At 40.8% G+C, this 12,465-nt stretch overlaps 2 protein-coding genes across 2 annotated transcripts in view; both read left to right on the top strand.

Annotated features, from left to right (window-relative positions):
• The first annotated feature begins 2,006 nt into the window (after positions 1 to 2,006).
• On the top strand, positions 2,007 to 5,973 carry LOC123973966 (motor neuron and pancreas homeobox protein 1-like). Its single transcript, XM_046054367.1, has 3 exons — positions 2,007 to 2,485; positions 3,401 to 3,561; positions 4,738 to 5,973. Exons 1-3 carry the CDS (start codon positions 2,017 to 2,019, stop codon positions 5,077 to 5,079), a joined length of 972 nt encoding a protein of 323 aa, XP_045910323.1. The 5' UTR covers positions 2,007 to 2,016; the 3' UTR covers positions 5,080 to 5,973.
• A 612-nt stretch (positions 5,974 to 6,585) lies between these two features.
• The window catches only part of LOC123974050 (cilia- and flagella-associated protein 65-like), a 6,431-nt gene continuing 551 nt past the window's right edge, over positions 6,586 to 12,465 (top strand). Inside the window, exons 1-17 of the mRNA XM_046054468.1 lie at positions 6,586 to 6,646; positions 7,010 to 7,092; positions 7,777 to 7,964; positions 8,093 to 8,195; positions 8,435 to 8,601; positions 8,733 to 8,941; positions 9,154 to 9,290; positions 9,373 to 9,598; positions 9,740 to 10,008; positions 10,106 to 10,291; positions 10,385 to 10,623; positions 10,773 to 10,929; positions 11,083 to 11,208; positions 11,476 to 11,727; positions 11,812 to 11,948; positions 12,073 to 12,157; positions 12,276 to 12,422. Of these exons, the coding sequence (XP_045910424.1) occupies positions 7,012 to 7,092; positions 7,777 to 7,964; positions 8,093 to 8,195; positions 8,435 to 8,601; positions 8,733 to 8,941; positions 9,154 to 9,290; positions 9,373 to 9,598; positions 9,740 to 10,008; positions 10,106 to 10,291; positions 10,385 to 10,623; positions 10,773 to 10,929; positions 11,083 to 11,208; positions 11,476 to 11,727; positions 11,812 to 11,948; positions 12,073 to 12,157; positions 12,276 to 12,422 (2,709 nt within the window). The 5' untranslated portion in view covers positions 6,586 to 6,646; positions 7,010 to 7,011. The remainder of the gene's footprint in view (positions 6,647 to 7,009; positions 7,093 to 7,776; positions 7,965 to 8,092; positions 8,196 to 8,434; positions 8,602 to 8,732; positions 8,942 to 9,153; positions 9,291 to 9,372; positions 9,599 to 9,739; positions 10,009 to 10,105; positions 10,292 to 10,384; positions 10,624 to 10,772; positions 10,930 to 11,082; positions 11,209 to 11,475; positions 11,728 to 11,811; positions 11,949 to 12,072; positions 12,158 to 12,275; positions 12,423 to 12,465) is intronic.

Raw genomic sequence — 12,465 nt, 5'->3', positions numbered from 1 at the left:
GAATTTGATACCCTTTAATTTAAACACTTCAATTTGCTTTAAAGAGAAAAAAAAAGAGAAGAGATACAAATTGTGCTTCGTGTGGGTATACGTTACTTTGTGGACTTGGTGGAATAAAGCAGATTACTATGCATTTCCTCACATTTCACATGCTCACACATTCAACCAATTGGTTATATCAGAAGCAGCATGATAACATTACCAGATTGACAAAGAAGAAATGTGTATTTGCAAAGTATCCACTGTGACCCCTTTCTACAACCATTTCTACTATATAACTTTGCTCTTGATCCTACCGTCTACCTGTGGTCTATGGTGATTCTTAGCAATGATTGATGATAGAACTTGCTAAATTAGTAACCTTTAAGCAGAGAACATCAAAGCCTCTCCATGATTGTGTATGTCTGTTTGAGTCGAATGAGGAAAGAGGCTTTATGAGTTTATTGCAGTAAAGTCTAGTCTACAATGGCTGTTCATCCTGCAATTATGCTATAACAGTAACAAATTAAAAACATTTATTCTGCCACTCAGAGAACTATAACATTCTGATGAATCTTAATGTCATATAATTATACTCATATATTAATTTGCCTTGATGGTCACATGCACATTTACACACACATGCCTGCACACACACATGAATCCGTAGGCCATTTAGTTTATGTGCTGGGTAGGTTAGCAGGTGTTGGTGTGTTTGTCTTTGAATTGAGAGCAGTTTGTTTTCCCAGGCCTCTGACTGTCTGTTATCAGGCCTGTACAAACCGGCAGGATATCACCACTGGTTTAACTGTGGTAGAAGTACGTAGATCAATTTGTACACTTTAAGCAAAACTGAATAGGTCCGACAAAGGCTTTACAATGAGGTATCTTTCCAGGACATGTAGGAATCAGACAAAGATGTCTTATGTAAAGTTGGCTTTAGAGAAGAGCTTTGCTTACAGTAACATATAAAATGTACTGTTGCAATCAACATATGAGAAACAGTTTCATCGTATATGCTACTATATGTGCATATTTGACTACTGTTTGTAAGAGGGATTGCATATTATAATGTGTTTAGTGACAGAATAAACCCCAGACAAATACTACAGGATTTTGTGCCACCTGTCCATGCTTTGTCTGTGTGTGGCTCTGGTCTGCAGGGAGAGAAAATTAGTTTGCTTTCTGTCAGTTTACTGCCCCTTTATCTTCTCCATAGTGTGGTGATGACCGATAATCATAGCAGCAACCACTGATAAGAGTTTCTGTCAACCTTAACAGGTGATAAAGTTTAATGAAGAGTTAGTTGTAAAATGATAAATTTCGTCATCTCTCTAAGTGAGAATATAGTAATTAAGGCAATATAGTTTTCAAGTGTGTGTGTGTGCGTGTGTGCGCAAAAGTGTGTGAGAAGATTACAAGTCAGTCACACCTGAGGCAGGGATGACATTTGAGGACTGTCAGACAGATAACAGACAAACTGAAGAAAAGAAAGAAAGAAAGAGAGAAAGAAAGAAAGAAAACACAGTATTTTTCTATATTAATAGGAGTCTGAAAGCTTACGAAAAAAGGAACTTAAACAGAAAATGTTGCTTATAACCTCCTACTATAGAAGTATGTTTATAATTTTGCTGAACTGAGTAGTATTTCTTATTTTTCTAGAATTCCACATATTCAGCTGATACGCCATTGCCTATAATTAACCCCTTAGAATAAAACGTATAGCCTGCCCTCGAGCTCCAGGGCTCTGGCCAATCACAATGGAGCAAACTTTACAGCGCTGTTGGGTGCCAGTAATTCTTCAGCTCACTCCTGGAGTGAGTGAAGTGGTTTTTGTGCACAGCGCTTAAGTGGAGTAGGTCAGAAAGAAGACATTTCATAAGGGGAGAGGAGTGACAATATAGCAGTTTCTGTAGTATGTTCAGAAATTAGAGACCAATTTAAAGTTCATCAGAGGGAGTTACTTCTTAACAGGAGGGTTTTTTTTAAAATAAACAAATTAACACCATCTGATAACTGGAAACGTTGTGGGACAGAATGACTACCACCATGGAGAAATCTAAAAACTTTCGCATTGATGCGCTACTGGCGCACGACGTGGAACAGAGGACTGACAGCGACGGTGCGTCCCCGGGGTTGTATTACAGCAGGAGCCCCGACGGCAGTCCGGTGTCAAACCGCGGTTCAGAGACGCCCTCCCCTCATCCAAACCCAACAATCTCCTCTTCAGCCCAGCCAGGAGTCCTATCCAAATCCCAGCTCTTCAACTTGTCCCAGTCAGCATTCACTGCTCTGCACCAAGGCGGTCTCCTCGGAATGCACCCGGGCTCCATGTATCCTCTGGCGGCTCTCGGAGGCCAACACCACGCCTTCATATACCCCGGCTTCACGCAACTGGTCCAACCATACCCGGAGCAGCTGAAGGGGGCCACCGTGGCCGCGACGCACGCGCTGGAGCCCTGGATCAGAGCCGGGATGATGATACCCAGAGTCGGAGAATATGGTGGTGAGCGAATCTCCCTGTCTCCTGTTATACACTTTCCTGCAATTTAAGATGGTTTGGAGCCCTTAAAGTCGTATATTTAGACTACCTTAAATGGTGATTTTTTTTTTTTTACAATCTTGTGCGAACAGGTAAACCCGGCTGATTTTAGGGGCTTCAGAGATGCAAAGATTCAATTATGTTTATGCACTCTGAGTTTGTGGATAAAGTTTAAAGAATTCCATTAAAATCTTTGATATCTTAAAGGTCATAGTTTGCTCAGCTTTAAAGTGATAATAATAATAATAATAATGATAATAATAACAACAACAACAACAACAACAACAACAACAACAATTTGTTTAATACTATGCTAAAAACAGATTGACACATTTGTCTCCCTTTACTTTAAATTCTTATTTAAAGTATGTCCATGGCCCTACAGCACATTTGTGTTTATGTTTTTTAGAGCCTTCAAACACATGTGTGATGGTTTGGGTTTGAAAGGACTGTGGCATTGAGATGCTGTCTGAAGGACAGTTCCTCTCATAAAAATAACCCAACATTTACGGTAAAGGTAACACCTGAAACAGACCTAGGCTACTCCTTAATCAATTGATAACATTTACAGTGTTTTCATTAAGGTAATGGTCCTCCTGATGGTTTATTATCCCTCCAAAGCAATATCCTCTCACCACAACGTCACGGCAATAAATGTTAACGGACAGAGGATACAGAAGATACAGGCAGGCCCGTGGAATCCAAACAATGACAGGGAAACCAAACTGGAATATTTTGGATCTGTCCTTTCTTGTAGGCCCATTCTTTAAAATAACATGGAGGCACAGAAATAGATGAAAGTGATCAAATTGAAACAAAGACAAATGCACAGAATAACCATACTCTCTGCTACTGTTTGTGTCTGTTTTCCCCTCTCAGCCATAGCCCAGGCAGGTTTGTTTGGGAAGTGTCGGAGACCCAGGACAGCTTTCACCAGCCAGCAGCTACTGCAACTAGAAAACCAGTTCAAACTCAACAAGTACCTGTCCAGGCCTAAACGCTTTGAGGTGGCCACCACTCTCATGCTGACTGAGACTCAGGTGAGAGAATCAGAGTGTGTAGGATGTGCTGTGTTTTATTATTGTATCAAATGGTACATTATTTCAGTGTATATTGCCATCATCCCTGTCCTTCCTAGTCTCTGTCAAGTTATCTACAGCTTCATGCTGCAAAGTACTATAGTAACTTATTGAATTGATGCTTTTGCCTTTTAGAGGCCTTGGTCAGGGATTTCTTTGGAAGCCCACTATTTGCTAAAATAACAAACAAAAACAAGCCGTTACCTCATTACCATCATTACAAAACAGTTAACTCCTGATGAGCATTGTTTTAATCTTGACTATCTATACTGAACTGACAAGACAACAGTGACATCACTTATTTCAGCCAATATTGGCACACTTCTGTTACTGAATTACCTCTATGTTTTGTAAAAGGTGAGTTATGAATATGAGTGAACAGTAAACATGCTCGGTTCTACCAGCCAATGTTAATTACTTGAAAAAAAAGGCATTTTTCATCTATTACATTATATTTTTATTTTAAAACACCATCTGGCTTTTCTTTCAAGCTAAAACTTAACTTAACCTAAGCAACGCCTAAAATGAAGGCTTATTGTTTCTAGGTTAAAATAAATATTGACAAAAAAATCTAATTTAGTTCAACTATGCTGCCATAAAACTGGCAGTCAACAGCATGGGTGCAAACAAGTGGAAAGGTGGTAACATTAAATTGTTTACTAGGTGATAGTTTAACATTTATTGCAGTACATATCTAGCTTCATCCTCACTCATTTTCCTTAAGGAGGCAGTTGAAAAAACTTTGACTTTATGATAATTGAATGATATGCAACATTGTAGTGATTGTCATTGTAACCAATAAGAAATATTTTTGATTGAGCAAGAGTGGCACTGCTATATGATGCTGTAATGTGACATTTTGCATGGCCACAAACTGTTTGTGTTTTGTAAGACCTAAAGTAGGCTAGTTATGAACTGAGTTAAATTCCTGCTCACAAAAGTGCTCTCCCAATGTACTATATGTGTAAGTTTGTTTACTGCCATCTTTATTTAAGACACAGAAATCGTGTTTTGCCTCTTTTTTTACATGCTTCACCTCCCCAGCAACAAAATATTTAAGAGAAGATTTTTTTTCTTGAACCCCACACAACCAAATATGTTTACACTGTTTAACTGTCATGATTCCTGTTTCACTAGGTTAAGATCTGGTTCCAGAACAGACGTATGAAGTGGAAGAGAAGTCGTAAAGCCAAGGAACAAGCAAACCCGACCTCCCCAGTGACTGACACAGACAGAACTGACATGGATATACACAGCGCCAAGCCTCAGACTGATTCACACAGCTCCAGCCTTGAGGAGGAAGAGGAGATAGAAGGGGAGGACGAGGATGAAAAAGAGGAGATAGAGGTGCTGAGGGCAAGTTCTTTTGGCCCTGGCTTCATGAGGCATGCTGGAGGAGAAACAGGGAACTATGGCTCTTACTCAGAGGAGGAGCTAGAGGAGGGAGGCCCAATAACAAGGAGTGGGGTTTTCCCATAGTAATAAAGTTCTGCATGTTTTTATTGTACATTTATTACTCTTGAGAAGACAATACACAATGCAATCAGGTGCACAATTATGCTAGCATAAAGAGGATCATTCATTTTTCACAGCCGTTTCATAGTGCCGTATCTGTATCTGGAGCACCCAACTTAGCAAAAGAGTATGTCAACATCTGCACATAGGGCTGAATATCAAAACTGATTACATCGAACCAGGAAAATGCCATCTTTATATACCTGGACATCTAGTGGTTTAATAGTCAGTAAACCAGAAGTTATGACTTCAGAATCAACAAATACTGTAATTTTGACATATTGTGGTAATATCTGTGCATGATTTACTTGCTAGTTAAACAGTACAAACAAATTGAAAGCCTATGTTCCTTTCCTGTCATCTGTAATACATTCATTTATGTATGAATGTACATGTACTCAAACTGTATGAAAGGGGAGGGGGGTAATAGCACTTTCATGGAAAAAGAGAGAGAGAAAAATTAACTTGTAGACTCAGGTTGTAAAGAGTGTCAGTGTTAGATTGTTATTTGTGTATCCCTGTTACAAATGCTGGACCAATATTCCACTAAAAAGTTCATACTTTTATGAAGACTTTACACAAAATGTATTCATATTCACTCAGTTGAAGGGAATTACTTGTGGCAAGGCAAATGAAATTATTGCTATTGTTGGTTATTTTTGACAATTTGGTGATGAATTTTCGGTGTAGGCCTACAATATTCAGCTTTCTTTTGTGTTATCTTCTTGAAACTGCATGTCATATTTACTGAAAACCACACAAGTACAAAAAAGTGGATGCATGTGGTATTTGAAATGAACTGTTAATGTGGCATTTTCTCTGTATTTTGTAAACTGTTCTCATTTTAAGCTTGTTTAAATGTTGTCAATATAATTTAACACTATATAATTTAATATATTTCACATTAAAAGCAACACTAGTGTCTTTTTGTGTGTGGTTTTGTTTTGAGGAATAGGTTGCGGAAAAAAATTCAATTCGTGTGTTTTGGGTCCGGTGTAACACCAAAATCTGTGACCTATCAGATTATGTGACTTCACCCAAACGACGATGTTTTCCTAACCATAACCAATTACTTTTGGTGCCTAAACCCAACCAAGTACTTTTGTTGCCTAAACCCAACCAAACTCCACTTGCTTCTCATCGTCAACAAAGCCTCTGGCGCTAAACTTCCCATTTGGGTCATAGAATCTGATAGGTCACACATTTTGGTGTCACACCTGTATGTACAGAGAGAGAGAGAGAGAGAGAGACTGAATATCAGCGAATGCGACGTATAATTACAGGGATAGTTCAGACAAGAAGGAGGAACCTGAGTTGCTTCCTGGTTTGGGGATGATCACAACTCCTTAATAACTACAACTCATATATATTGTGTCCTGAATGTAAACACTCCCTGTATTTATAAATACAACCAGTTCGCGAACTGCCTCCTCGGCTGCCGTAATTACTAGGGCGATGCAAACAGGTACTTGTTGCCAGGGTGACGCCGTGCCCGACAAACTTCTCAAACCCATCCCAGTGCCTGTTGTTGGTTGGTGTTTTCATAACTCAAATGGAATAAATAGCAGTAGTTTGCAAGCTTTATTTTTTTGGCGTTTGAAAGGTACTGATTAGTCTATATACACTAGCCGTGCTTAGTTTAACAATAACGTAAGTCTGTTTGCTTAACAGCTGTCAGCTTTCTACGGCCTGTGTTATCGTCTTAATTTGTCTAAACGTGCTCTTAGATGTAACTGTTAACGTGGATTAACGTTAGCTAGCTATTTTTTTTAGTTCAAGTGAGACTTGAATATATGTGCCAACTCTGTGAAATAACAAATCCTTAGGCCGCCACAAAAAAAGTAATTTGTATTTCAAAAATGTCTAACGTTAAATGTCTGCTCTCTTTCTACAGCCATGTTAGCTGAGGTTCGGGGCTCTGACACCTTGGGTTCAGGTGCACCATGGAAATCCTCCACCGCTGGGAAGGATATCAAAGTAAGTTAACTAAAGTTGACTAGAATCATCTTGGCATCTTTAATAAAGTGTGGATTTTACTTTGTAACTGACATTTCACTTTCACTAAAATAGATTAAATGTGATCAGTTTATATTCCTCCATAATTAAGCTATTATTATTATTAAATGCTTCATGAGCCACAGCAGTCTATTCCTACATCTGTAAGTCATTATAAAGCTGTCATTTCTCTCTGCCTATTTAATATAGTACCTACAACAATTATGTGGGCTTCTACTGAAGGGACGATGGCAGAGAGGATGCACCATACAAGTCCTTAATGACATTTTTCACAGTTAACATAAGTTTACTTCATATGTCCTAAAACAGTTACACATGAGCTGGTGTCTACTGGTCAACACCGCATTGAAATAAAATTGATCTCATATGTGTATTCATTATCAGCTGTCCTGACATAATGACAGGTGCAAAAAACATACTGATTTATGACTGACTCCATTCCTGTCTTAGTGGTCTGTCTCACAAATGTAATAAGAGTCTAAATTACACAACTCAGTGCTATCAGTATAGTTATTTAAGCTCTACAATAAACATAACATACTAAATGTTCAATTTGTAATGGCCAAATACATCGTTTTCAGTTTCTTGAAAAGTCATCTATCTATGTCTTTTTCCAAAACTCTTACCTTCTGCAACACCTAGCAGGATCCAGGGATTCGCCAGAAGCATCGGGGTGGAAAGCGCCTGCGACAAGTATCCAGCCAAAGAAACTGCTTCTTAGGGTTGGAAATGAAGCGAGAGCTGGTCTGGGAAGACTGGGACCTGCAAGGAGAGTTCACCAAGACATTAGTGTTAAAGAATACTCATAGCAAGCTGCAGAAGCTACACATCAGGTTTTACAAACACACATTTACACAAACACACACAACAGTTATGTGATATTGTTTACTTCCAAGCAATGCAATATAAATTTGATGAGTTTCCACAGACTCCAACATATCCTATCTTTGTCTCCTTACAGGCCTCCAGAGTCCAAGTTTTTCACCACCTTGATCCCCCAGATAATTGTTCTCAGCCCAGGGACTTCCTACTCAATGCCAATCACCTTTAGACCACTCCAAAGGGTAACACATCACACACTGATACAGAATTGCAGCCTTTAATAGATCGCATCAGTATTTTGAATGTATTGTGTTTTTCTTTGTTGAGGAGAGAATGCTCTGTGAACAAAACGACACAACACCACAAGATGCATATATAGCTGTAAAAAGATGAAACACTTAATTTACATATATACTAGCAAGAGATACCTATCACATGTCTTTTATCTGTGTTTGTGTGTCTTTCTGACTTCATGGGACAGTGTGAGTATGAAGACAGCATTGAGTTTCAAGGTAAAGATGGCAGTTTCCAGGTATGTCTCCGTGCCACCATTCCCTGTCATGCCCTGGAGGTCCCTGACTCTGTGCTGCTGCCACTCTGTGCTGTTCAGCACTCCTCATGTGCTACTTTCATGCTCAGAAATGTCAGGTACATATGAGTGTGTTTTAGACTAATGCAGGAATGTAAGAGGGATGAATAACCCGGGAGTAAATGAGGAAAGTGTGCTTTGCAGATAAACAAAACAATCTGTTGACTCTTTCATACTCTTCTTCTCCCAGTAAACTCCAGACATGCTTCCAGTGGGAGTGTGCAGCACCGTTCCAGCTAAGCCCTGAGCAAGGCCTGTTGATGCCGGGCCAGGAGTGTGACATCACTGTGGTCTTCCGGCCACAAGAGGCGGTGGTGTATCAGCAACAGGCCAACTGCAGGTTTGGAGAAGAAGGGGACAAAACAGAGAGCTGTTGTACTGTGCTTCTGCAGGGACTAGGTAATGCAATTAGCAGCTGAGACAGGACAAGATAAAATGAATAGATCAATAGTTCTATAAGCCATTGATTTTACCCAAATGATCTTTGTGTGTAAAGCTATGTTAGTTTGAGATGCATGTTCCATATTTGTTGTAATCACATTTTCACTTTTGATATATTGATCAAGCACTCTCTGAAATGCCTCTTGTCTTGCCTCTGCTGTCCTTTTCAGCCAAGTACCCATGTCTTCAGCTGAGAAATCCAAATACCAAGGATGAAAAAGAACAGTGTGGTCCAGTGCTGCACTTTGGCTCTGTGGCAATTGGTCAAAGCTTACAGAAATCTTTTGACATCTTCAACCCCTCCCCTGTGAGTAGTGGACAAAGACAACTGGAGATGTACACTCTCAACGGCCCTCCCTCTCATCTCTCTTTTCGCCCCTCTCCTCCAGGTAACTGCGTCTGTCTCTCTTTCACGATTGTCCAGTAACGTGCATTTGTTGGGGTCAGAGTTCAGCTGTGATGTGACTAGTGGAAAGGTGAGGCCTGGTGGATCACTACGGGCTACAGTTACCTATACTCCTGCTGTGGTGGATACTGTCTCTGTCGAGTACTTATCTCTAAAATGTAGAGGGGCGCTCAACAAAACTCTGCTCAAACTCACTGGAAACTGCCTAGGTGGGTGAGATACATACACAATCTATAAATGTATTGTTTTGTATAAATGCGTACTCCACTAGCTTATTGTTCAACTTCCTTAACTCAGAATCTAGAATTAGATACATGTAATTATTGATAAATATAAATTTTTGTAACTAGGTCCCAAAGTTTCCATGTCCTCCTCTGTGGTGGACTTTGGCTGTGTTGAGGAAGGAGCAGCAGTTGTACAGACAGTGGAACTGGTTAATTCTTCGCCCGTTTTGGCTGTCTACCAATGGGATCTTGACTGTAGTGGCCACAGTGTGTTCACAATCCAGCCAGCAAGTGGCACTGTACACCCACATAGTCGTGCCACACTGAAGGTGGTGTATAGGCCCACACAGCCTATTGCACATCACAGAAGAGTGGCATGTCTCATACTGCACAGGGTAGGAGCCAATATGCAGATGCATACACACTTACAGCACACATACACAAACATCATCAATACTGTTCATTCTATCTAACTACCTAATGTCCCTGTAGGAACCCATGATGCTTGACCTGATTGGTACCTGTCACTCAGAGCTCCAAAAACCCGCCACACTGAAACCTGAACACTTGGTTTTGTACGAGCTCCACTGGTACCGCGGACAGGACATTGTCAGTGACATGAAGCAAGATCATAATGTACACTTGGACCAAGAGGGAGTGATCTGTCCCCCGGAGGAGGTAAAGTGCAAAAGACTACCAAATGTCACTGGCAAAGGGCACAGTTTAGGTTTATTATTGTCTCCCCAAATCTTTCTCTGTGTCATTTTCTAGCAGGCACAAAAGAGATCGGACAGTGCTGGTGTTGTGTCGAGAACTTCCATGGAGGAATATTACCAGTCCTGCTTGGGGTGCATGGATCCAGTCTCTTCCAGTTCTTCTGTATCATCTCCACATGTAACTGTGGTGCCCAGTGAGCTACTGTTTAATCACAAAATATCCTCTTCTTTGTCTACTTCATCCTCTTCCTCTCAGGCTGTGTCCATCACCAACCATACCAAGGGGAAACTCAGGTGCAAGTACTACCTGCTTGACTTCTCACTACGGCACTACATAAACTACAAGTTTTTATCTCTATAACTTGACTAGAATATCTGTTTTGTTGTTTTCTTGCTCATTCTGTTTGGTTGTGGTGGTTCTGTTGCGTGTGATTCTGCTCCAGCCTGGTGTGGACTGCTGCGCAAGATTCTCCGTTTTCTGTCTCTCCTTCATCATGTGACCTGGCTCCACTGAAGTCTACCTCATTCAGGGTGACCTATGACCCCAAGCAGCTCAATACTCTGCACGGAGCGCAGCTTGAGTGTTTTGCATACTACAAGGTAAAGTTGATGGATAATCTGCAGTAAAAATTCCATCTCATCAAACGATGGTGCGTTTCTTTTTGAACAAACAACTCAAAAATAAGTCCTTTGAATGGACTTATTTTTGAGTTGTTTGTCTCCTTTATTCTCATACTTCTCTGGATGCTGCAGGACAATCATATAGAGGAGCGACTGCTGTGTCCACCCTGGTGTGTGACTGTTAGAGTCGTAGGACACTCCTTCCAGCCAGGCAAAGAGCACTTCATCCCTTGCTGCACCCTGAAGCCCCCTCGAGTGGTGAGACACAAGGAGGAGAGAGAACACAAATGCTACAGTATATCTGTCTTTCTGACTCTGTCCTTTATCTATATCTGTCTGTGCCATTCCTTCAGTAAACAGCATAACATTAAAATGGTATTTAAGCTGATGTATCATTTTCCCTTAGAAAAAATGTGAAGGCCTTGTCAAAGTAAAATTTTCCTTTATAAACAGTATAAAGGAAATTGTAACACTGCTATACACTAAGACAGAAAATTTTCAACAAGAAAATTCTGTTCTTTTTAGGAATTCCCAGCCCTTAGTGTTCTTTCCTATCGGACAGTGCTCCTTCAAAATTGTGGAGACCTGCCCCTCACTTTCTGTCTGGACCACATCTCAAACCCTGCCATGCCAGAATCTGTGTCTGTAGTGCCGAGCTGTGGTTTGATCCAGCCTGGGAATCATCAAATCCTCACCCTCAGAACAACTCCCACAGAAGACAGTCCCAAGCAGGGGTTCAGATTACACCTTCAGCTCAATGAATCTCAGCACACAAAGGTAATATCACACAGGAACGCAGAGGAAACAAGTCAAATTGTTCTTGCAGGTGTCAATCAGTGCATCTTTATTTGTGTCCTTTAGGAAGTGACAGTTGTCAATGTGGTGGAAAAGCTGCATGTGTCTCTGGAAGGAAACAGTTTATATTTCCAGCCAACAGCGCTGGGCTCACGGACACAGCGCTCCCACTACATCAGGAACCTCAGCCGACTACCTCTACGGTTGGTAGGCATTTTCCAGTGCTGGATTTCTGACATTTGTCAGTGTGCTGTTTGTAGTCTGGACTTATCCCAACATCATTAATCTTGTCTGCAGCTGGCTTTCTGTGATTGTCCTTTATGATAGGTTCCAATGGAGCATTCCAGAGCCAGACCAGGAGCTTATCTTTGTTGAACCAGATGCTGGTGAACTGCATCCTAATGAGAGCTCAGTGAGAGACTGAACAAATGATACGTTTATGCAAGCAGAGACTGTAGAATTAATTCTTAGCAACAGATTTTATTTACCTGTTTTTTCTTACTATTGTTCTTGACTGGTTGACTTTACAGGTCCAGATATGGTATTTCAGCCCACTGGCAGAGAAAACATACACACTCAATCCCACTCTGTCTTTCTGGCCGATCCAGACACCTGGGTGTAACAAGTCACACCTTACCCTTGAAGTGGTGGGAATGGGCTCTAAAGGCTTCATAGAGGTGGGACTGCCGTTGTGTGCATGCACTGGAACTGTATGTCAAC

The sequence above is a fragment of the Micropterus dolomieu genome, linkage group LG07 (assembly GCF_021292245.1).
Source record: "Micropterus dolomieu isolate WLL.071019.BEF.003 ecotype Adirondacks linkage group LG07, ASM2129224v1, whole genome shotgun sequence".
In the NCBI taxonomy this organism is placed as follows: Eukaryota; Metazoa; Chordata; class Actinopteri; order Centrarchiformes; family Centrarchidae; genus Micropterus; species Micropterus dolomieu.
The sequence above is the reverse complement of the archived record's forward strand: the minus strand, read 5'-3'. Positions and strand labels throughout refer to the sequence as shown.

Coding starts and splice junctions, on each gene's coding strand:
- LOC123973966 (XM_046054367.1), top strand. CDS start 2,017: ATGACTACCACCATGGAGAAATCTAAAAACTTTCGCATTGATGCGCTA. Junction 2,486..3,400: donor CAGAGTCGGAGAATATGGTG/GTGAGCGAATCT, acceptor TTCCCCTCTCAG/CCATAGCCCAGGCAGGTTTG. Junction 3,562..4,737: donor TCATGCTGACTGAGACTCAG/GTGAGAGAATCA, acceptor CTGTTTCACTAG/GTTAAGATCTGGTTCCAGAA.